Genomic DNA, 26,253 nt, shown 5'->3' with positions numbered 1-26,253 from the left:
ATACTTCATCCTGCTCTGAAAACAAACAGTAAGTGATAACTCATTTATTTAAATGTGAACATTTTATTTGTCAATCATTTTTATTTTGCCAACGGTAAAATTATATATTTAACAAATGTACCCATGATTTTCGAACTTTATAGATAGTTATTGAGACAGTGATCTTGAATTAATTCTACTCTCACTATGTCAAGTTGAAACAAATGCATTTTTTACATCTCATTCTAAAATGGATAATAGAAATAGTTCCCGTGTTTATGATTTTGAAACAAGTATACTAGAACTATATTGAATAGAAAACAATGTAAAATATGACAATTTGTATATACTGTATATTCTTCCATGTTAGTGATTTTTACTATGAACATACTGTATACTGTTGTATATTAACACAGGAATTGTTAAAATAAGGATAGAGTGTCTCCATTGAGCTACAAAATGTTTGATTTTCCCAGTTGAAACTATGTTTTCCTTTCAATGTGCATTGATTTGGACATCATAATTGGTTGAAGGTTAATTTCTGCCATTACGTAAGAACTTACCAGGACTTCCCTGGTGGCTCAGTGGTTAAAAATCTGCCTGCCAATGCAAGGGACACGGGTTTGAGCCCTGGTCTGGGAAGATCCCACATGCCACAGAGCAACTAAGCCCGTGTGCCACAGCTACAGAGCCTGAGCTCTAGAGCCCGCGATCCACAACTACTGAGTCTGTGTGCTACAACTATGGAAACGCCTAGAGCCCGTGCTCCACAACAAGAGAAGCCACCGCAATGAGAAGTCCGCGCACCGCAATGAAGAGGAGACCCCGCTCGAGGCCACTAGAGAAAGCCCGCACGCAGCAACGAAGACCCAACGCAGCCAAAATAAATAAATATAAATAAATATATAAAAGAACTTACCATTGGCATAGGTTAATTAACTCTTATAGGCCTCAATTCCTTCATCGGTAAAACACCACCATACCTGCGAAGGTAAGAGAGTGAAATTAGACATTGTATTTTGCCCTACACTGTCAATAAATGTTCATTCCTCTCCCTTTGCTAATCACACTATTGAGAAGAAAGGCAATACATGGAAGAGGTACCAACTGTCCACTATTTACAAATCAATAAGGCCTGAGAAGTACTGCAGATAAATAGTTTAGAATTTTCTTTTCCTCCAAGAATTTGGGGGTAGCAATTGCATAGGAAGACAGTTAATCTAGGCAGTATTCCTTTAATTTACAAAGTGAGTAATTTTTATATGATGAATGGTGGGGAAGAGAATATGAATGCTTCCTAAACTTCATGTTCTTTTTGCTTCATCTAAAGGAGCAAGGATTTTTTGACACATTGAGAAAGCACAATGTGGGCAACCCAATGCTGAGTGTCTTTTAAAAAGTTAATGAAGATATTAAGTAACCTTTGTACCCAATCATGGATTCAGCAAATTCGAACAGGCTAGATTTTCAATATATTAGTTCTATTTGTATTTTTTTCTATACTTGGAAATTTGAAAATATAGACAAGTGTAAGGAATAAAATAAACATAACTTCTAATGCCTCCATTGGAGAAATTACTACTACTAAAGTATTTGTACATTTCTGTGTAATCACAACCCTGAAATCTTGATTAGAGTTGTGTATAAATAAAAGGACAAGAAGTCTACTTTTCATAAACAAGAGGAAAAGAACTAAGAAATGGTATACACTGAAAATAAACTTTGCCCTAAAATTGAAATGAATAATCAATGCAAGATCATAATTAACTGTGGCGAAATCTGTTTTCTTCCATATTTTCTTTCTGATGGGCTTAGGAGCAATAGAAGTGGGCAGAAAGAAGTGGTGTGTCCCTCACCTTTATAGGTATAATTCAAGTGCAACAGTCAAGTTCTTCAGCTTATTTTTTATTGTCCCTATCAGAGACAAGGTTGGTTCTATTATGATTCTACTGGCACCATATGACAGTCCTCTCTTGTTACATTACTTATAAATTTGGGAATCACGGCTCCTTTGAGATAACCAAGATCATTACATTAGTTCTTCCCTCCTAGTTAGAGGTCCATGTACTACATGTTTCAATGTAGACCTTTGTTCTCTTTGACTTACTTCCTAGCAATGGCTTCACTCCCAGTTGTGCTGTTTCTGGCTGCTGTGCTGCTACCATCTTTCCCCACCGAAGCAAAGGTAAGGTTAAAGTGGAAAAATCTTTCCAGAGCTATCCAGGCAGCTCTGTGGGATGGCAAGGCACTTTGAGAGCGGAAGTAATGAGAGTGTCTAGTACATCACAGAGTACTCCTTGGTAGCTCAGAGCACTTAACGTAATTATCTAGATGAAAGTTCAAGGATGAGCAGTCCAGTACAGCAGCTATCTGTCACACATGGCTATTAAAGACTTGAAATGTGGCTTTTCCAAAACAAGATGTGCTGTAGGTATAAATTACACACCAGATTTCAAAGATTTAGTCCAAAAAAAGAAACAGATTGCATTATTTTTATATGGAGTACATGATATTTTGGAAAATTAATGCATTAGGTCCTTAGGGCTGTTGTAGGAAATTAACACAAGTTTGGTGGCTTAGCCCAATAGAAATTTATTCTCTCACAGTTCTGGAGACCAGAAGTCTGAAATCAAGGTATCAGCAGGGCCATGCTCCCTCTGGAGGATCTAGGAGGGAGTCTGTTCCATGTCCCTTTCCCAGCTTCTGGTGGCTTCCACCAATCCTTGGCTTGTGGCTACATCACTGAAATCTCTGCCTCCATCTTCACATCACCTTCTCCTCTTGTGTCTCTTATAAAGATACGTGCCATTGGATTTATTTTTCATTCAGTATTGGCCCCTGTCCTTAGGAACGTACAAGTAGGCAGGAGAAATGGATGCGCAATGAGATCATGGTGATAAAATGTGGTCAGACCTATGTTCACAGTATTTGCAGAGCTTTGAAGGGGACTCAGTATTGGGGGAGCAGAGAATGACTTATTCCAAGGTGTCAGGAGAAGATCAACCAAGGACCCTGTCTATTCAGACTTACACTTCAAAATCTTACTCATGCTGGGACTTCCCTGGTGGCACAGTGGTTAAGAATATGCCTGCCAACGCAGGGGACACGGGTTCATCCAGGAAGATCCCACATGCCACAGAGAAACTAAGCCCGCGTGCCACAACTACTGAAGCCTGCACGCCTAGAGCCCAAGCTCCGCAACAGGAGAATCCATCACAATGAGAAGCCTGCACACTGCAATGGAGACCCAACACAGCCAAAAATTACAAATAAATAAATTGATTTTTTAAAAAAATCTTGCTCATGTAACATCAGCCTTTTGTGTAAATTTAGGCTATCAAATTGCTAGACCTTGTGGGAGCAATTCACACACCCTACTCCACCTCCAGGTTTAGGACCCATCCCCCCCAACACACACACACACACACACACACACACACACAAACACACACAAACACACAAAGATACACCAAAAATATCAGCAACTGATTTAATACCTTATCAATTATATTTCTGTTTCTAAAAGGAACAAAGTCAGCAATAGTCCATTCACTGGATGGCTTTGCTCCCTCCAAATGGCCTTGGAGATTTTTTAAATGGGGTCTTTTGAGCGACCCTATAAAATCTACCTATAACAGGTAGAATCACCCATAGCCAACATCATTCTCAATGGTGAAAAACTGAAACCATTTCCACTAAGATCAGGAACAAGACAGGTTGCCCATTCTCATCACTATTATTCAACATAGTTTTGGAAGTTTTAGCCACAGCAGTCAGAGAAGAAAAAGAAACAAAAGGAATCCAAATCGGAAAAGAGGTAAAACTGTTACTTATTGCTGATGACGTGATACCATGCATAGAGAATCCTAAAGATGCTACCAGAAAACTACTAGAGCTAATCAATGAATTTGGTAAAGTAGCAGGATACAAAATTAATGTACAGAAATCTCCTGCATTCCTATACACTAATGATGAAAAATCTGAAAGAGAAATTAAGGAAACACTCCCATTTGCCATTGAAACAAAAAGAATAAAATATCTAGGAATAAACCTACCTAAGGAGACAAAAGACCTGTATGCAGAAAACTATAAGACACTGATGAAAGAAATGAGAGATGGTACAAACAGATGGAGAGATATACCATGTTCTTGGATTGGAAGAATCAACATTGTGAAAATGACTCTACTACCCAAAGCAATCTACAGATTCAATGCAATCCCTATCAAACTACCAATGGCATTTTTCACAGAACTAGAACAAAAATTGCACAGTTTGTATGGAAACACAAAAGACCCCAAATAGCCAAAGCAATCTTGAGAAAGAAAAACAGAGCTGGAGGAATCAAGCTCCCTGACTTCAGACTATACTACAAAGCTACAGGAATCAAGACAGTATGGTACTGGCACATAAACAGAAATATAGATCAATGGAACAGGATAGAAAGCCCAGAGATAAACCCACGCATATATGGTCACCTTATCTTTGATAAAAGAGGCAAGAATATACAATGCAGAAAAGACAGCCTCTTCAATAAGTGGTGCTGGGAAAACTGGACAGCTACATGTAAAAGAAAGAAATTAGAGCACTCCCTAACACCATACACAAAAATAAACTCAAAATGGATTAAAGACCTAAGTGTAACGCCAGACACTATAAAACTCTTAGAGGAAAACATAGTAAGAACACTCTTTGACAAAAATCACAGCAAGATCCTTTTTGACCCACCTCCTAGAGAAATGGAAATGAAAACAAAAATAAACAAATGGGACCTAATGAAACTTCAAAGCTTTTGCACAGCAAAGGAAACCATAAAATGATGAAAAGACAACCCTCAGAATGGGAGAAAATATTTGCAAATGAAGCAAATAACAAAGGATTAGTTTCCAAAATTTACAAGCAGCTCATGCAGCTCAATATCAAAAAAACAAACAACCCAATCCAAAAATGGGCAGAAGACCTAAATAGACATTTCTCCAAAGAAGATATACAGATTGCCATCAAATACATGAAAGGATGCTCAACATCACTAATCATTAGAGAAATGCAAATCAAAACTGCAATGAGATATCACCCCACACCAGTCAGAATGGCCATCATCAAAAAATCTACAAACAATAAATGCTGGAGAGGGTGTGAAGAAAAGGGAACCCTCTTGCACTGTTGTTGGGAATGTAAATTGATACAGCCACTATGGAGAACAGTATGGAGGTTCCTTAAAAAACTAAAAATAGAACTACCATATGACCCAGCAATCCCATTACTGGGCATATACCCTAAGGAAAAGTATAATTCAAAAAGAGTCATGTACCACAATGTTCACTGCAGCTCTATTTACAATAGCCAGGACATGGAAGGAACCTAAGTGTCCATTAACAGATGAATGGATAAAGAAGATGTGGCACATATATACAATGGAATATTACTCACCCATAAAAGAAACGCAATTGAGCTATTTGTAATGAGGTGGATAGACCTAGAGTCTGTCATACAAAGTGAAGTCAGAAAGAGAAAAACAAATACCGTATGCTAACACATATATATATGGAATCTAAAAAAAATGGTTCTGAAGAACCTAGGGGCAGGACAGGAATGAAGACACAGACATAGAGAATGGACTTGAGGACACAGGGAGGGAGAATGGTAAGCTGGGATGAAGTGAGAGAGTGGCATGGACATATATACACTACCAAATGTAAAACAGTTAGCTAGTGAGAAGCAGCCCCACAGCACAGGGTGATCAGCTCTGTGCTTTGTGACCACCTAGAGGGGTGGAATAGGGAGGGTGGGAGGGAGATGCAAGAGGGAGGGGATGTGGGGATATACGTATGCATATAGCTGATTCACTTTGTTGTACAGCAGCAACTAACACAACAATGTAAAGCAATTATACTCCAATAAAGATGTTAAAAAAATAAAACAGGTAGAATCATTTTACTAGAATACTGAATGCACTTCAACTGAACCTCAACATTCTTTCTCTAAATACCTTCTAAATATATTCTTTCTCTAAAAACAGATACCATGTCAGGTCAAAGTTCCCCTTAAAGTCTACGATGAGTCTTGAGGTCCGCTCTTACCCCACTGCTGCAGCCTGATTTAATGTGGATGAATCTGTCTTCATGTTCTTATTGTACACCTTTGTACACAATATTATAAAATATAAAACATTATCACTTGTATGTCTAGAAAAATCACACTGAGAGTTCCCTTGAAACTAGAAATTGGCATTTGCGGCCTCAGAGGAGTTTTTAATTTGTCATGCCGTGAATTCCATTCCCATTCTCAAAACTTCAAACTACTTTTTTCCTATTTGTCGTTGCCTTGGTTCAGTTCATTGACAGTGCTTAACAACTCATAGTGGCTTGAACTGAACACTTTGTAAAGTCATCTCAGAGCCCTTGAATTAACTTATTCACTCTTAAATGCAATTTTCAAAAATGTTTAAAAAAAAAACCCTAATTTTATTTCCCTGTAGGATCCATCCTTTACTGCGCTGTTAACCACTCAAATGCAAGTCCAAAGAGAGATTGTAAATAAACACAATGAACTAAGGAAATCAGTCTCTCCACCTGCCAGCAACACGCTAAAGATGGTAAGAAGCAAGAATATAAATAAAGTGGTGTGAACCAGCAGTGGTAAGAGCCGGCAGCTAACTGGCATCTCTTAAGACTCTTGTGGCTTACAAAGTTCTGTCTCTATTTTTCTACTTCATTTAGCTCTGTCATGGGCAGGGCAGAAATGAATTTTCCTTTATAATAGTTAAACAACTTGTCAAGATTACAGGGCTCTTAAGTTGGGAAGGCAGAATTTAGAAGCCAGATCTTCAGACATCAAATGTGAAGGTGTTACATTTTTGGTTCACTATCTTCCCTAGTTGAAAATAAGAAATCTCCTATCCTTCAGGATCAATGCCATTTAGGGTAAATAACAGCCCATTTCCCAGGGAATAGTCCATAAAAGCTAGACATCTCCCATGTGGACACAGTGGGCTACAAATGGAATTGGCAATAAACTAGGTCAGCTTATTACTACTGAAATATAGTCAGACTGTCTCACATGTTAGTATTTAGAGCAGCAACATTATTAAAAATCTTAGGTGTGGCTGCTACGCTATCATAGTCAGATAATATATTAGGTATTTCTCTCGTTAGACATACCTGTGGACTTGTCTTTGTGTGGAAATTGGCACTGGGACAGATAAAGACACACACACACACATACACACAAACAAAAAGGTACTTTAATACCAATGACAATTAGATAATACATCTACAGAAGTTTTAAAGTAATGCAAATCAGCCTACCAATCAGATTTTAAAGCATATACTTCATTGGAGTTGAATCTTTGTGTATTTTGTTTTTCTTGCGACATTTAGGAATGGAGCAGAGAAGCAACAGCAAATGCTCAGAAGTGGGCAAACAAGTGCACTTTAGAACACAGTAATCCAGGTGACTGGAAAACCAGTATGTAAATGAGTCAATGTTTGTTGAATAAATGAGCAAATAAAATATTAGACAAATAAAATAGGATAGACCATTCTGGGGCATTGTAATCAGAAGACTTTGTGAATAAATGTTGCTTACATGGCTGTACTTTTAAAATTAAAGTATCTGTATAGAGAGAGATACGATAAGTACTATTTCATGCTTGTTGATTATTTACATTATGCAAATTATTTCTTAAGCAGCATCTCATTTGTTCCTCTTGATGAGCTCATGGTGAACAGGTCATGCATAATCATTTTCCCGATTTTAAAGATTAAAAAGTAAGGATGTGGAAGGAATGAATTATGCAAGAACACAACTGGTAGGAGTATCATATACTGGAAAGTTAACCAGGCTTCCTGATTTCTCACCCTTTGCCCTTTTTGTGATATTGTGTAGCTGTATGGTGTTTTGAAATTAGATTATTTTGCATTCACAAAATGTGTTAAAATATGTTGAACTGTTCCTGAATTTTACTCTAAAAATATTTAAGTTTTTTTTAATCAGGATGAATATTTTGGGTGTGTTGATTCATTTTTTAAAGTTTTGATAACAAATTTTCAAGTATTTTTTATAGACTGTGTACCTATAATGCATAGAATAATATATTAGACTCGAAAAAACTTGAAGACGTATCTTACCAAGGATCATAAAAGCCATGAGAGAAAAAAAACTTGTATTCACAAACCTTACATAAAATGTTTTACATTATCAAGCATGATATACACATAGGTACGCCCAATTTAAAGGTAGTGAATAACTTACCTGTCATTTCAGTAGAATTGTTCTTGTTTATATTGTTGATGCAAACATTATGATGAAGTTACAACAGGAGGCGACTGTGTTCAGTAGAACATTGGAACAAATGGTCTTAAAGATCCAAGTCTACTGTTAGTTTCTAAGTTTCTGTCTTTCCTTATTAAAGGAGATATCCAAAAACATTTTATACTTTCTTTAAGCAGCACGTAAACATTATATTTCAAGTCACCAAAACGTAAATATTAAGAGAGGGCTGAAAAGGGTAACGTTTCTGGACCTCAAGGCACTTCTTTCTTCTTTAAATTAATTTTACTGTGGTAAGAACACCTTTTTTTTTTTTAGTTTTTAAAAAATTTTATGCTGCTAAGAACACTTAACATGAAATCTACCCTCTCAAGAAATGTTTAAGTGTACGATACAATATTGTTGATTGTAGGTGCCATGCTGTCCATCAGATATCTAGAAATTATCTTGCTTACCAGAAAGTTTATGTCCATTGATTAGTAACTCCCCATTCCTCCTTCCCCCCAGCCCAGCAACCACCATTCCACTCTTTGATTCTATGAATTTGACTATTTGAGATACTTCATACTGATAGAATCAGGCACTCGTTTTCTGTGACTAGCTTATTTCACTTAGCAAAATATCCTCAAGGTTCATTCATGTTGCTGCATGTTGCAGAATTTCCTTCTTTTCTAAGGATGGATGATATTCCATTGTGTTTATATACCACATTTTGTTTATCCGTTCATCTGCTGATGGACATTTAGGTCATTTCCACATCTTGGCTATCATGAATAGTGCTGCAGTGAACATGAGAATGTAAATATCTCTTCAAGATCTTGACTTCAATTCTTTTGGATAAATACTCAGAAGTGGAATTGCTGGATCATTTTGTAGCTCTACTTTTAATTTTTTGAGGAACCTCCCTACTGTTGCCTATAACAGCTACACCAGGTTTTATTCTCACCAACAGCGTACAAGAATTCCAATTTCTCTTGCTGTCTTTTGTTTTTTGAGAACAGACATCCTGACAGGTGTAAGGTTATATCTCATTGTGGTTTTGATCTGCCTTTTTCTGATGATTAGTGACATTGAGCACCTTTTCATATACCTGTTGGTCATTTGTACATCTTCTTTGGAGAAATGCTGTTCAAGTCCATTTTGCTCAAGGAAGATTCTTAAGTCATTTCCTCAGGCAGCCCCCAGAAAAGATGGATCTCTGACAGTCCATCCAATTCTTTCCCTCCCCAGGGAGAGGCTAAGAGCTGGAGTATTTTGTTTGTTCACTCTGTGCTGAACCAGGAAGGGAGGCTATGGCAACTGCCAGCCCAAATATCTGTCTCTGTTCTCACTAGCCGCAGGCAGCGAGCTTATACTAGGTCTTGATAGCATTCCAAAATAGGCAAGTCAGGAGCCAGTCCTTCAGGCAGCCTCTGGAAAATGTGTGGCATCAGATGACCAAACCAGCTTCTTCCCTCTCCAGGGAGAAGCAGGCAGCTGTGGTTTTTGTCGGCTTGCTCTGTGCTGAGCTGGGGAGAAGGGCTATGGCATCTACCAATCCAAACTGCCATCTCAGTTGTCCCCCAGGAAACAAGATTGCGCTCCAGGACTGGCAAGAAACATGCCAGTTCTTTGGGTAGCCCCAGAGAAACTGGACCACTGGACACATTGATCAACTCTGCCTCCCAGGGGAGAAAGGAAAACAATGAAAGGATTTTTCATTTGCTTGCTCTGTGCTGAGCCAGAGGGAGGAGTTATGGTGTCTAGCAGCCCAAACACCATCTCCACTCACCACCTCCAAGACTAGCAAGACAGAAGCCAGCCCTCTGGGGTGTCCCCTTGGAAACGTGGGGTTGCTGGACACATGAGCCAACTCTTTCCCTCCCCTGGAGAAGCTGGGAGTTAGAGGGTCTCTTCCTGATTGTATAGCACGGTGCTGAGGGTAGGGATTCTCGCAAGAGGGTTTTCCAATCTCCCTAGAGGCTTCAGTGAGTCTGGTTTCATATCCCTCAGGGTCAGGAAGCCTTTGGTTTTGTTTTTGGATTTCTGACAAGGGCAATTTGTTCGTGAATTGTTGCTGAATCAGTGTGTGTATTGGGGAAAGGAGAGTCCAGGGCTTCCTACCTCACCATTCTGCTGATGTCACCCTCTGCAAGGTCCTTCCTGCCTAACTCTCTGAGGAGACATTATGACTCCTCAGAGAGTTATAACTGTAAGTTATAATATAACTGTAAGTTATATATAACTCTCCTCAGAGAGTTATAACTGTAAGTTATATAACATTAAATAACTATAATGTCACACTGTGACATTATGACTCATGGATTAAGGGAAGAGCTGCAAGTTTTGAACACCTTCCTGATGTCAGTTGACTCTTGATTGGGACTCTTAAAGACTGCCCGTAAAACTTTTTTTTCAAAGTTTATGCAAATTCATAATCATAAATATTTATTCTGGCTCCTATATGTGAAAAATCTCTGCTGAGGGTGGGTAAGAGGAGAGAAAAAATAAAATTTGGTTGTTGCCTTTCGTACGCTAACAATACAAAGCTGAGAGCTCACACATTATACCTGTAAAGAATTTAGCATGAAAAAGAATGCATCTTTGACAATCCACAGGGAGAAGGATTTTGTTTGGTTTGGTTTGGTTTTGATTTTTATTGAAATATAGTTAATTTACAATGTTGTGATAGCTTCAGGGGTACAGCAAGGTGATTCAAACATACATATATATTTTTTTTTTACATTCACTTCCATTATAGGTTATTACAAGATATCGAGTATAGTTCCCTGTGCTATACAGTAGGTCCTTGTTAGAATAAATTCTTCTCAACCTATTCGAAGTTTGCATATTGTGGCCAGCCCAGTGGGCTAGGTATATCTGTCTTCTATTCAGCTTTACAGGAATGGAAGCATCTTTTTCATGTATTAACAGTTAGCAAATACAGGCACTGAGTTTGAAGGGCAACATCCTTGTGTTCATGTAGTTGACTTCTCTTGCCACGGCATGCTTTTTTGTTTTCTTCATGAATGATCTGTTCACACTTAGGTACAAAATGTGGTGAGAATCTCTACATGTCAAGTGACCCTACTGCCTGGTCAGATGCAATCCAAAGCTGGTTTCAAGAACACCACAATTTTGTCTATGGTGCAGGACCAAAGAGCTCCAGTGCAATTGTTGGACATTATACCCAGGTAACCAGAACAAATGAAAAACTTCTGCCACAAATGCTCTAACAGAGAAAGCTTCTCCAAATGATGACCAACATCAATGTTCAATCTGGGAGAAGGGCTTGAGTATGATAGAGTCCTGGCATTTGGCTGGTATTTCATCTAGAACAGTTGTCTTTTTTTTTCCATGGGCTGCAAAATTCTTGGCAGGGAAGTACACCCTGTACTTTTCCAACATTATAAATGGATACATGAAATTTAATATTTTTAAAGTTTGTGACTTTGTTTCAGTAATTTAAATATTTCCATAAGGTGTACGGCTACAAACTATAAGTCACTTTTTTTTCTTTCTTTTTAAATATTTGGCTGCGTTGGGTCTTTGTTGGTGCACACAGGCTTTCTCTAGTTGTCGTGAGCGGGGGCTACTCTTCACTGCAGTGTGCGGGCTTCTCATTGCAGTGGATTCTCTTGCTGTGGAGCATGGGCTCTAGGCACGTGGGCTTCAGTAGTTGTAGCATGCAGGCTCAGTAGTCGTGGCACGTGGGCTTAGTTGCCCCGAGGCATGTGGGATCTTCCAGGACCAGGGATGGAACCCGTGTCCCCTGCATTGGCAGATGGATTCTTAACCACTGCACCACCAAGGAAGTGCCAAGAATCACTTTTTTGTTTTACATTTGCTATTATTTGTTTTCCCCTCTTCCTTAATGTGCTCTTACATATTTCCTTATGCATTTGTAGCTTGTTTGGTACTCATCTTTCCGTGTTGGATGTGGAATTGCCTACTGTCCCAATCAGGAGAGTCTAAAATACTATGTTTGCCAGTACTGTCCTGCGTAAGTATATACTTTAAAGTTTAATACCAATAATTCCATCGGCAATTTAATATTTTAAAATAATCTTACATTTACCCAATCAAAATAAAAAAGCATATTTTAATAAAGAGAAGGGATAAACCTTTGGAAATACTGCTTAAGGTAAGATACCTTCAACTTATCAGAGAAGAGACCAAGTTCTCATTTCCAAGAGTAAAATCTGAAACTCTCTTTCCTCAATTATGAAGTCATGTCTTTTCTCTCAATTGCCTTTCCCCAGGGCTCAAGGTTATTCTCTGGGCATGTGTAATATGCATTTCTCTAGACTTGATGTCATCAGTTCTCACTAATTTCACACCCTAGGTGGGTGGAAGCTTGATGGTTAAGCAAGAGGCAGTAGTGGAGTGGAAAATAAGGGATAGTAAATTGTGATTTCAGCCCTTTCTGCTGAAACGTTCCTATTCTTACTTATCTTGAAAACCATATACGTTATTATCATTAGAAATGATTCATTCTTCTGGGTCTCAAAGGTTTTTCAAGAGATCTTTAATATATGTTAGAGTCCAGAAAAAGGAAACATCTTAAGCTTTTGTTTCTCAGAAGTTTTCACCAAGAACTCCATAATGAACAATTCCTTACAGTCTTTATTTGTAACAGGAAACATGCTCTTTCATTAAGCAAAACGTTTTAAGTTCTCCACAACAAATCCTATGGATAAACTAAAGACCTAACCTCAACATATCTGCTAGTCTTAATTTCTTTTAAAATTTGAAGTTCTTTACCACTACAGGCAGGGAGGCCCCAAACCAAGCCTCATATAGGATTTATTTGGTACTATAGATGACCCAGGGATATGGGTCTCCAGTTTGAGAAATATGACCTCCAAAGTCATTTTCCTGAAAACAGCTATTAGAGTTTAGTAGAAAGAATAGATAGGTCATTTGGGGAAGGATAACACGGGCCTAGGAAGACCCTGAGCTCACCTCCTCCCATGCACACACTGAATCTACACCTACATATAAAGAAATTGCCCCCGAAGCTGATTTAACAGCTTCTGCAGATAGAAGGACCACATAGAAATTAGTAGGAAAGATGGAAACACTGTATCCATGGGAACCCCACCCCCATTTTAGTGATCTGCAGTAGGAGGTATATAGCTGAGGGGCTTGAGAACAGACTCACCTGCCCTGGGACACAGCAAAAAAAAAAACCCCAGCAATTTAAAAAGCATTCAGACTATTCAGAAGGAAAATCCATCTACTAACCTGAGAGCTTCTTCCAAATGAACAGGGAACTGCTGGAGCCCTCCCCAGAGTCGAAGGCACCAGCGAGCACCATTGTTTGTTCCCCCTGGGACTCCCCCCAGTACACACCTTCCCCAGCTGCAGCCCTAGCCATCCCACCAAGGCAGCCGTAAGCACAGTGCTCCCCAGGGACTTCCTCTAGCCTGGCCCATTCCAGCTCAAGCTGTTCTGCTAAAGCCACCAGTCACAAGCAGTCACAAGGGATGCTCTTACACAAGGCCACTCCTTCAAGACCAAGAGCGGTAGCTGTTTAGCCTAAATCATAGAAAAAAACCCAAAATTTAGCAATTATACTCCAATAAAAAATTTTTTTAATAATAATAAAAACAAAATGAGGAGACAGGAATATGTTCCAAATGAAAGAACAGAATATAACCACAGGAAAAAACTCTAATGAAATGGAGATAAGTAATTTACCTGATAGAGTTCAAAGAAATGGTTATAGGATGCTCACTGAACTAGGGAGAATAATGGAAGAACACAATAAGAATTTCAGCAGACTTAAAAAATAAAAGAACCAATCAGAAATGAAGAATATAGGAACTGAAATAAAAAATACACTCAAGAGAATCAATAGCAGATTATATGATACAGAAGAACAGATAAGCGATCTGGAAGATAGAATAGTGAAAAATCACCCAATGAGAACAGCAAAAAGAAGAAAGAATTTTTTTTTAAATGAGGAGAGTTTAAGGTACCTCTGGGACAACAGCAAGCTACCAACAGCTAGGGGTCCCAGAAAGATAAGAGAGAGAAAGGAACAGAAAACATTAAAAAAAATAATGCCTGAAATCTTCCCTAACCTGAAAAAGAAAACAGACATCCAGGTACAGGAAGCTAAGAGAGTCCCAAACAAGATGAACCTAGAGTTATACCAAGACATAATTAAAATGGCAAAAGTTAAAGAGGAAATTTTTAAGGCAACAAGAGAAAAACAACTAATCACACAAAAGAGAAACCCCATAAGACTATCAGCTGGTTTCCAGGAGAAACTTTATAGGCTGGAAGGGAGTGATAGGATATATTTAAAGTTCTGAAAAAACAAAAACAAAAAAAGCTTACAACCTGGAATATTCTGTTCAGCAAGGTTATCATTCAAAATTGAAGGATAGATAAAGAGTTTCCCAGACAAGCAAAACTAAAAAAGTTCATCATCACTAAACTGGCCTTACAAGAAATGTTAAAGGGTCTTCTTTAAGCAGAAAAGCAAAGGCCACAACTAGAAACAGAAAACACATATGAAAGAATAAATCTCACTGGTAAAGGCAAATATATAGTAATGGCAGTGGATCAGCCACTTAAAAAGCTAGTATGAAGTTTAAAAGACAAAAGTGCTACTATCAATTGTAACTGCAACAAGTAGTGAAGGACTACACAAGGTAAAAAAATGTAAAATATGACATAAAAATCATAAAACAGATGGGGGTAGTAAAAATTTAGTGCTTTTAGAAAGCCTTTGAACTTAAGTGACTATCAGCTTAAAACAGCTATAGATACAGACTGATATATATGAACCTCATGTTAAGTACAAAATAAAAACCTACAATGGATACACAAAAAATAATGAAAAAGAAGTCCAAAGCTAACACTAAAGGAATCCATCAAACCACAAGAGATGTACAGATGGTAACTGGAATTACTGTGGTGATTTCATAATGTATAAAAATATCAAACCACTATGTTGTACACGTGAAACTAATAGAATATTGTGTGTCAAGTATAACTTAATAAAAAAATTGATAGATCCTTGGAGAATGCATCCAAACTCACTGCCTGGCTGTGAGAGGGGAGGCATCGGGAACCAGGCATCTGGAGTGAGAGCTGAAGTGAATAATGAGGAAAGCGGGAGTGACAGCACCTCCAGAACACTTTTGTGTCTACGTCACAATCTTTCCAAGGGCTACCACATGGACAGCCATGTTCTGTGCAGGAAGACAGATTCAAATACATCACTTTGGGTCCTTGCCTCCCTTGACACTACTGAGACTTGCATTCCCATGTGTTTTCTGATGAATTAGATAAATTTAACAGCCAATAGGATAATCATCATCGATGAGTTACAAGTTAGTCACTGTAATTGACTACACCCAGGCTATTGGCGTTTATCAAAACTTTTTAATCTCACGTTCCTTTTTCGGTAAACATAAAAATCACGCACTACCTCTAGAAACTCATAAACCTTCCCCAGCTCTCCCTGACCCACAAATACACACACCACAAACTACTTAAATAGCACAATGCCATCTCGAAATTAAAAAAATATATATTGGAGCTTTACTGTCCCTAGTTCATATTAGAAGAATTAGGGTATTTATCCTCTTTCAAATATAAAATTATATTGCAACATTGAGTATTCTTTTTCGTACTGCAACCTCCTGCCCCCAGGATCTTTCCCCATCTCTCAAAGTGATATATTTATCCCTAGCCAGCTCTCTGCGGGGCACGGCCTTACCAATCTGACCAAGTCTACTGGGAGATGAAAAGTGTATTGCTGCAAAGAAGTTATCTGGATGCTTTAGACTAGTTATGCCAATGTAGCTACCCAGCATGAAGAAGTAGAGTCAAGGAGATGGGTCGATGTGTGTGAAGTATTTCCTTAATTTGGATGTTACGTAAATTACATGTGGGGGATTGTAATTTTTCAGATTTGTTTTGTAGTTTTTTTTTTGGTTTTTTTTTTGGCCTGGTGGTGCGGCTTGTGGGATCTTAGTTCCCCGACCTAAGGGGTCGAACCTGGGACCACAGCAGTGAAAGTCCAGAATCCTAGCCATTGGACCGCCAGGGAATTCCCCTCAGATTTGTTAACAGAACTAAAAACGTTACATATATACTTATATACATTTAGTGATTTATGTTGCCCTTGGCAACTAAACAGTAAAGTGAAAAATATTTGACAGTGTGTATTTTACATTACAGTGGTAATAATGTGAGTAAAAAGAGTACCCCTTACCAACAAGGAACACCTTGTGCCAGTTGCCCTGGTAACTGTGACAGTGGACTATGCAATAAGTTTGAAGGGATTAACTTGCTATTATAATCAAGAACTGATGTTTAATTTTCTTTTTATGGATAAAGAAATCTCCCAAAGTAACCAATTTAAGTAACATCTTTATGCCAAGACAAAACGATTACCCAACAGAGTGTGTTTAAGTAAACATTTTACACATTTCAATAACCTACATATTCTCTGTAATGAAAAGAATACAGGCATACCTCAAAGACGTTGTTACAAATCACTGAAAGAGAGAAAATATGGCTATTAAGCGAGTCACACAAATTTTTGGTTTCCCAGTGCACATAAAAGCTATGTTTACACTATACTGTAGTCTATGAAGTGTGCAATAGTATTATGTCTAAAAAAAAAAACAATGTACATGAAATTAAAAATAATGCTTTTGGAAAAATTGCACCAATAGGCTTGCTCAATGTAGGGTTGCCACAAACCTTCAATTGTAAAAAACACAATATCTGCAAAGTACCGTAAAGTGAAATGCAACACAATGAGGTATGCCTATATTACCGTATGTAAGATAATGAAACATCTAGCATCCATTTGTTTCTGTGACGTCGCAGAGCTCATTAATAACTATACATTCATGCTTCTGATAATTTCATCAACGTTAGTATCATTACACCAAAGGTAGTATTTTGAAAGCATAAAAATGTATAAATCTAAGGATGTGAGACCACATTGTGTCTCAGTCTATACAGGCAAACTGAATGTTTCTTTTGTGCAAATGAGTTCCTCATGCTGAGTACTGCATTTTTTTTCTAAAGTATAATTGGAAGCATGGTGATCAACATAATAAATGATCACTTGCCCTATAATTTACTCATGGTTTTGTGCACATTTTTAATGACAAAGTCCAACCTGTATATGATATGGGTTCATAGAATCCATAAAGATATTGTTGCAAAAGGAGGGAATAAAATGTCATATGTGTCATTTCTAAACCTGTCATGATCTGAAGTAAAAATAGCTGTTGGTTTTTTATAGTTGGGATACTTTTATTAAAATTATTATGGGGCTTCCCTGGTGGCGCAGTGGTTGAGAATCCGCCTGCCGATGCGGGGGACACGGGTTTGTGCCCCCGTCTGAGAGGATCTCACATGCCGCGGAGTGGCTGGGCCCGTGAGCCATGGCCACTGAGCCTGCGCGTCCGGAGCCTGTGCTCCGCAATGGGAGAGGCCACAACAGTGAGAGGCTCGCGTACCGCAAAAAAAAAAAAAATTATTATGAACAATAGAGTTGACTCATTCCCTGAGATTTTTACCTTTCAAATGCATTCACCTTTAGTCAGCATTCTTTCTTACTGAATTATAGAGCTATAATTCAGAATACTTATGATGTCAAAACTATAAATTAACTAAAGGAAAAAAATCAGCTAAAAAAACATGGAATAGGCTTCCGGGAAGATGGCGGAAGAGTAAGACGCGGAGATCACTTTCCTCCCCACAGATACACCAGAAATACATCTACACGTGGAACAACTCCCACAGAACACCTACTGAACGCTGGCAGAAGACCTCAGACTTCCCAAAAGGAAAGAAACCCCCCACGTACCTGGGTAGGGCAAAAGAAAAGAGAATAAACAGAGACAAAAGGATAGGGACGGGACCTGCACCAGTGGGAGGGAGCTGTGAAGGAGGAAAGATTTCCACACACTAGGAAGCCCCTTCGCGGGAGGAGACTGCGGGTGGCGCAGGGGGAAAGCTTCGGAGCCGCAGAGGAGAGCACAGCAACAGGGGTGTGGAGGGCAAAGCGGAGAGATTCCCGCACAGAGGATCAGGGCCAACCGGCACTCACCAGCACGAGAGGCTTGTCTGCTCCCCCGCCGGGGCGGGCGGGGCTTAGAGTTGAGGCTCAGGCTTCAGTCGGAGCACTGGGAGAGGACTGGGCTTGGCGGCGTGAACACAGTCTGCAGGGGGTAAATGCGCCACGGCTAGCCGGGAGGGAGTCCGGGGAAAAGTCTGGACCTGCCGAAGAGGCAAGAGACTTTTTCTTTCCTCTTTGTTTCCTGGTGCGCGAGGACAGGCGATTAAGAGCGCTGCTTAAGGGAGCTACAGAGACGGGCGCGAGCCGCGGCTAAAAGAGCGGAACCCAGAGACGGGCATGAGACGCTAAGGCTGCTGCTGCCGCCACCAAGAACCCTGTGTGTGAGCACAGGTTACTATCCACACTCCCCTTCCGGGGAGCCTGTGCAGCCCGCCACCGTCAGGGTCCCGGGATCCAGGGACAACTTCCCCGGGAGAACGCACGGAGTGCCTCAGGCTGGTGCAACGTCATGGCGGCCTCTGCCGCCGCAGGCCCGCCCCGCACTTCATGCCCCTCCCTCCCCCGCCCCCCCGCCCAGCCTGAGCCAGCGACCTACACGCAGAGGCGGGGCCAAATCCAAAGCTGAGCCCCTGGGAGCTGTGAGAACAAAGAAGAGAAAGGGAAATCTCTCCCAGCTGCTGCAGAAGCAGCGGATTAAAGCTCCACAATCAACTTGATATACCCTGCATCTGTGGAATACCTGAAGAGACAACAAATCATCCCAAATTAAGGAGGTGGACTTTGGGAGCAAGATTTATGATTTTTTCCCCTTTTCCTCTTTTTGTGAGTGTATGTGTATGCTTCTGTGTGAGATTATGTCTGTATAGCTTTGCTTCCACCATTTGTCCTAGGGTTCTATCCGTCCATTGTTTTTTCTTAATAATTATTTTTTATTTTAATAACTTTATTATATTTTATCTTACTTTATTTTATTTTACTTTATCTTCTTTCTTTCTTTTTTTCATCCTTCCCTCCTTCTTTCCTCCCTCCCTCCTTTCTTTCTTTCTTTCTTTCTACTTCTACTAATTCTTTCTTTCTACATTTTCTCCCTTTTATTCTGAGCCGTGTGGATGAAAGGCTCTTGGTGCTGCAGTCAGGAGTCAATGCTGTGCCTCTGAGGTGGGAGAGCCAACTTAAGGGCACTGGTCCACAAGAGACCTCCCAGCTCCACATAATATCAAATGCTGAAAATCTCCCAGAGATCTCCATCTCAACACCAGCACCCAGCTTCACTCAATGACCAGCAAGCTACAGTGCTGGACATCCTATGCCAAACAACTAGCAAGACAGGAACACAACCCCACCCATTAGCAGAGAGGCTGCCTAAAATCATAATAAGCCCAAAGACACCCCAAAACACACCACCAGACGTGCACCTGCCCATCAGAAAGACAAGATCCAGCCTCATCCACCAGAACACAGGCACTAGTCCCCTCCACCAGGAAGCCTACACCATCCACTGAACCAACCTTAGCCACTGGGGACAGACACCAAAAACAACGGGAACTACGAACCTGCAGCCTGCAAAAAGGAGACCCCAAACACAGTAAGATAAGCAAAATGAGAAGACAGAAAAACACACAGCAGATGAAGGAGCAATATAAAAACCCACCAGACCTAACAAATGAAGAGGAAATAGGCAGTCTACCTGAAAATGAATTCAGAATAATGATAGTAAAGATGATCCAAAATCTTGGATATAGAATGGACAAAGTGCAACAAACATTTAACAAGGACCTAGAAGAACTATAGATGAAACAAACAATGATGAACAACACAATAAATGAAATTAAAAATACTCTAGATGGGATCAATAGCAGAATAACTGAGGCAGAAGAACGGATAAGTGACCTGGAAGGTAAAATAGTGGAAATAACTACTGCAGAGCAGAATAAAGAAAAAAGAATGAAAAGAACTGAGGACAGTCTCAGAGACCTCTGGGACAATATTAAACGCACCAACGTTTGAATTATAGGGGTTCCAGAAGAAGAAGAGAAAAAGGGACTGAGAAAATATATGTAGAGATTATAGTTGAAAACTTCCCTAATATGGGAAAGGAAATAGTTAATCAAGTCCAGGAAGCACAGAGAGTCCCATACAGGATAAATCCAAGGAGAAATATGCCAAGACACATATTAATCAAACTGTCAAAAATTAAATACAAAGAAAACATATTAAAAGCAGCAAGGGAAAAACAACAAATAACACACAAGGGAATCCCCATAAGGTTAACAGCTGACCTTTCAGCAGAAACTCTGCAAGCCAGAAGGGACTGGCAGGACATATTTAAAGTGATGAAGGAGAAAAACCTGCAACCAAGATTACTCTACCCAGCAAGGATTTCATTCAGATTTGATGGAGAAATTAAAATGTTTACAGACAAGCAAAAGCTGAGAGAGTTCAGCACCACCAAACCAGCTTTACAACAACTGCTAAAGGAACTTCTCTACGCAAGAAACACAAGAGAAGGAAAAGACCTACAATAACGAACCCAAAACAATTAAGAAAATGGGAATAGGAACATACATATCGATAATTACCTTAAATGTAAATGGACTAAATGCTCCCACCAAAGACACAGATTGGCTGAATGCATACAAAAACAAGACCCATATATTTGTTGTCTACAAGAGACCCACTTCAGACATAGAGACACATACAGACTGAAAGTAAGGGGATGGAAAAAGATATTCCATGCAAATGGAAACCAAAAGAAACCTGGAGTAGCAATTCTCATATCAGACAAAATAGACTTTAAAATAAAGACTATTAGAAGAGACAAAGAAGGGACACTACGTAATGATCAAGGGATTGACCCAAGAAGAAGATAAAACAATTGTAAATATTTATGCACCCAACATAGGAGCACCTCAATACATAAGGCAAATACTAACAAACATAAAAGGGGAAATCGACAGTAACACATTCATAATAGGGGACTTTAACACCCCACTTTCACCCATGGACAGAACATCCAAAATGAAAATAAATAAGGAAACACAAGCTTTAAATGATACATTAAATAAGATGGACTTAATTGGTATTTATAGGACATTCCATCCAAAAACAACAGAATACACATTTTTCTCAAGTGCTCATGGAACATTCTCTAGGATAGATCCATATCTTGGGTCACAAGTCAAGCCTTGGTAAATTTAAGAAAGTTGAAATTGTTTCAAGTATCTTTTCTGACCACAGCGCTGTGAGACTAGATATAAATTACAGGAAAAGATCTGTAAAAAATACAAACACATGGAGGCTAAACAATACACTACTTAATAACAAAGTGATCACAGAAGAAATCAAAGAGGAAATTAAAAAATACCTAGAAACAAATGACAATGGAGACACGACGACCCAAAATCTATGGGATGCAGCAAAAGCAGTTCTAAGAGGGAAGTTTATAGCAATACAATCCTACCTTAAGAAACAGGAAACATCTCAAATAAACAACCTAACCTTGCACATAAAGCAATTAGAGAAAGAAGAACATAAAAACCCCGAAGTCAGCAGAAGGAAAGAAAACATAAAACTCAGATCAGAAGTAAATGAAAAAGAAATGAAGGAAACAATAGCAAAGATCAATAAAACTAAAATCTGTTTCTTTGAGAAGATAAACAAAATAGATAAACCACTAGCCAGACTCATCAAGAAAAAAAGGGAGAAGACTCAAATCAATAGAATTAGAAATGAAAAAGGAGAAGTAACAACTGACACTGCAGAAATACAAAAGATCATGAGAGATTACTACAAGCAACTCTATGCCAATAAAATGGACAACCTGGAAGAAATGGACAATTCTTAGAAAGGCACAATCAGCCAAGACTGAATCAGGAAGAAATAGAAAATGTGAACAGACCAATCACAAGCACTGAAATTGAAACTGTGATTAAAACTCTTCCAACAAACAAACGCCCAGGACCAGATGGCTTCACAGGTGAATTCTATCAAGCATTTAGAGAAGAGCTAACACCCATCCTTCTCAAACTCTTCCAAAGTATAGCAGAGGGAGGAACACTCCCAAACTCATTCTACGAGGCCACCATCACCTTGATACCAACACCAGACAAGGATGCCACAAAGAAAGAAAACTACAGGCCAATGTCACTGATGAACATAGATGCAAAAATCCTCAACAAAATACCAGCAAATAGAACCCAGCAGCACATTAAAAGGATCATACACCATGATCAAGTGTGATATATTCCAGGAATGCAAGGATTCTTCAATATACGCAAAACAATTAATGTGATAAACTATATTAACAAATTGAAGGAGAAAAACCATATGATCATCTCAATAGATGCAGAGAAAGCTTTCGACAAAAGTCAACACCCATTTATGATAAAAACCCTCTAGAAAGTAGGCATAGAGGGAAGCTACTTCAACATAATAAAGGCCATATATGACAAACCCACAGCCAACATCGTCCACAATGGTGAAAAACTGAAACCATTTCCACTAAGATCAGGAACAAGACAAGGTTGCCCACTCTCACCACTCTTATTCAATATAGTTTTGGAAGTTTTAGCCACAGCAATCAGAGAAGAAATGGAAATAAAAGGAATCCAGATCAGAAAAGAAGAAGTAAAGCTGTCACTGTTTGCAGATGACATGATACTATACATAGAGAATCATAAAGATGCTACCAGAAAACTACTAGAGCTAATTAATGAATTTGGTAAAGTAGCAGGTACAACATTAATGCACAGAAATCTCTGGCATTTCTATACACTAATGATGAAAAATCTGAAAGTGAAATCAAGAAAACACTCCCATTTACCATTGCAACAAAAAGTATAAAATATCTAGGAGTAAACCTAAGGAGACAAAAGACCTGTATGCAGAAAATTATAAGACACTGATAAAAGAAATTAAAGCTAATACAAATAGATGGAGAGATATACCATGTTCTTGGATTGGAAGAATCAACATTGTGAAAATGACTCTACTACCCAAAGCTATCTACAGATTCAATGCAATCCCTATCAAACTACCACTGGTATTTTTCACAGAACTAGAACAAAAAATTTCACAATTTGTATGGAAACACAAAAGACCCCGAATAGCCAAAGCAATCTTGAGAACGATAAATGGAGCTGGAGGAATCAGGCTCCCTGACTTCAGAGTATACTACAAAGCTACAGTAATCAAGACAGTATGGTACTGGCACAGAAACAGAAAGATCCATCAATGGAACACGACAGAAAGCTCAGAGATAAACCCATGTACATATGGTCACCTTATCTTTGATAAAGGAGGCAGGAATGTACAGTGGAGAAAGAGAGCCTCTTCAATAAGTGGTGCTGGGAAAACTGGACAGCTACATGTAAAAGTATGAGATTAGATCACTCCCTAACACCATACACAAAACTAAGCTCAAAATGGATTAAAGACCTAAATGTAAGGCCAGAAACTATCAAACTCTTAGAGGAAAACATAGGCAGAACACTCTATGACATAAATCACAGCAAGATCCTTTCTGACCCACCTCCTAGAGAAATGGAAATAAAAATAAACAAATGGGACCTAATGAAACTTCAAAGCTTTTACACAGCAAAGGAAACCATCAACAAGACCAAAAGACAACCCTCAGAATGGGAGAAAATATTTGCAAATGAAGCAAATGACAAAGGATTAATCTCCAAAATTTATAAGCAGCTCATGCAGCTCAATAACAAAAAAACAAACAACCCAATCCAAAAATGGGCAGAAGACCTAAATAGACATTTCTCCAAAGAAGATAGACAGATTGCCAACAAACACATGAAAGAATGCTCAACTTCATTAATCATTAGAGAAATGCAAGTCAAAACTACAATGAGATATCATCTCATACCAGTCAGAATAGCCATCATCAAAAAATCTAGAAACAATAAATGCTGGAGAGGGTGTGGAGAAAAGGGAACCCTCTTGCACTGTTGGTGGGAATGTAAATTGATACAGTGACTGTGGAGAACAGTATGGAGGTTCCTTAAAAAACTAAAAATAGAACTACCATACAACCCAGCAATCCCACTACTGGGCATATACCCTGAAAAAACCATAATTCAAAAAGAGTCATGTACCAAAATGTTCATTGCAGCTCTATTTACAATAGCCAGGAGATGGAAACAACCTAAGTGTCCATCATCGGATGTATGGATAAAGAAGATGTGGCACATATATACAATTGCATATTACTCAGCCATAAAAAGAAACGAAATTGAGCTATTTGTAATGAGGTGGATAGACGTAGAGTCTGTCATACAGAGTGAAGTAAGTCAGAAAGAGAAAGACAAATACCATATGCTAACACATATATATGGAATTTAAGGGGAAAAAAATGTCATGAAGTACCTAGGGGTAAGACAGGAATAAAGACACAGACCTACTAGAGAATGGACTTGAGGATGTGGGGAAGGGGAAGGGTAAGCTGTGACAAAGCGAGAGAGAGGCATGGACATATATACACTACCAAACGTAAGGTAGATAGCTAGTGGGAAGCAGCTGCATAGCACAGGGAGATCAGCTCAGCGCTTTGTGACCACCTGGAGTGGTGGGATAGGGAGGGTGGGAGGGAGGGTGACGTAAGAGGGAAGAGATATGGGAACATATGTATATGTATAACTGATTCACTTTGTTATAAAGCAGAAACTAACACACCATTGTAAAGCAATTATACTTCAATAAAGATGTAAAAAAATAAAGTCAAAATACAGGAGTTCAAAAAGGCAAAAAAAAAAAAAAAACCATGGAATATTTCTACCTCTGCTGAGTGCTATATTAGCTAAGGAGCTTGGAATTTATCCTATTAGCAATAAACACTCAATTGAAAGGTTTTCAGCAAAAGAGTGACAAGGTCAGAATCATGTTTGATAAAGAGCTTTCTAGCAATGGTAAGTAGAAACTATTGGATGGAAGTCAGCAAGAAAACTATTGAAAAACATGGATTAAAAAGAAATTGAATGTCTTGACCTCATTACTGGGAAAATGAATGAAGAACAATGGACAGGGCTGAGAGACAAGAAGTAGAATAGCCAGTGTTTGTTACCAGTGCTGGTTGGTGCTGGTCAGAAGTAGAAAAGAAGGAGTTCAGATTGATTCAGTTCCTGGCCTGAATGACTGAGTAGTCAGGGAACCATTCCCCTGGGATTGTGGGAGGGGAACAGTCACCTTGGATCCATTGTGGGTAACAGAATGAGTTTAGTTTGAGATTTGTTGGGTTTGGGGTCCCTGGAGAACATCCAAAAAAGAAACATTAGAAAGCAAGAAGGCATATTATCATTGTTTTACATCTCTATCTTCCCACTGGAATATACTCATGCATCGCATCTTTCTCCTCTCCTCCGTTGTTTTTTCCTTTCTCGTTTTTTTTTTTTTCTATGTTCTCTATCATCATGTATCTTACAAGTAGCCACTAGTCACACGTGGTCATTGAACACTGTGGCTGGTAAGATTAAGGAACTAAATTTTTAATTTCGCCTAACTTAAAATAATTTAAGTTTAAATAGCTCTATGTGTGTAGTAGCTCCTCCCATATTAGATTCTGTAGGTATTTTACTCTCTTTGCTAAGGGAGAAAAATAGGTCAATTCATTTTACAAACATGTCACCAAGTTCAAAATAAAAAGTGATGGATTAATCAGTGATCTCAACTAAGGCACCTCGTATGTCCCTCAAGAAGTGAAAGGCCCCTTGTGGTGTGACACTGACTTGTTTGTCCAATCTTACCCACTCATACACTTTGAATATATGGATTGTTTTGTCGTTACTGAGAAAAATGATAATGAGGTAACTCATCTGTTTTTGTTACAGCCAATTCTTGTGAGTATGAAGATCTCCTTAGTAACTGTGATTCCTTGAAGAAAACAGCTGGCTGTGAACATGAATTGCTCAAGGAAAAGTGCAAGGCTACTTGCCTATGTGAAGGCAAAATTTACTGA

The 26,253-nt window shown here is 38.9% G+C and overlaps 1 protein-coding gene across 1 annotated transcript; it reads left to right on the top strand.

Moving 5' to 3' along the window:
• On the top strand, positions 1-26,253 carry CRISP2 (cysteine rich secretory protein 2). The gene is made up of 8 exons (XM_065884891.1): positions 1-28; positions 2,094-2,164; positions 6,456-6,572; positions 7,357-7,444; positions 11,276-11,421; positions 12,136-12,230; positions 16,430-16,518; positions 26,126-26,253. The coding sequence occupies exons 2-8, from the start codon at positions 2,096-2,098 to the stop codon at positions 26,251-26,253; spliced, it is 732 nt and encodes a 243-aa protein (XP_065740963.1). The 5' UTR covers positions 1-28; positions 2,094-2,095.

The sequence above is a fragment of the Phocoena phocoena genome, chromosome 10 (assembly GCF_963924675.1).
Source record: "Phocoena phocoena chromosome 10, mPhoPho1.1, whole genome shotgun sequence".
Classification (NCBI taxonomy): Eukaryota; Metazoa; Chordata; class Mammalia; order Artiodactyla; family Phocoenidae; genus Phocoena; species Phocoena phocoena.
Note: the sequence above shows the minus strand (reverse complement) of the source record. Positions and strands in the feature narration are given on the sequence as shown.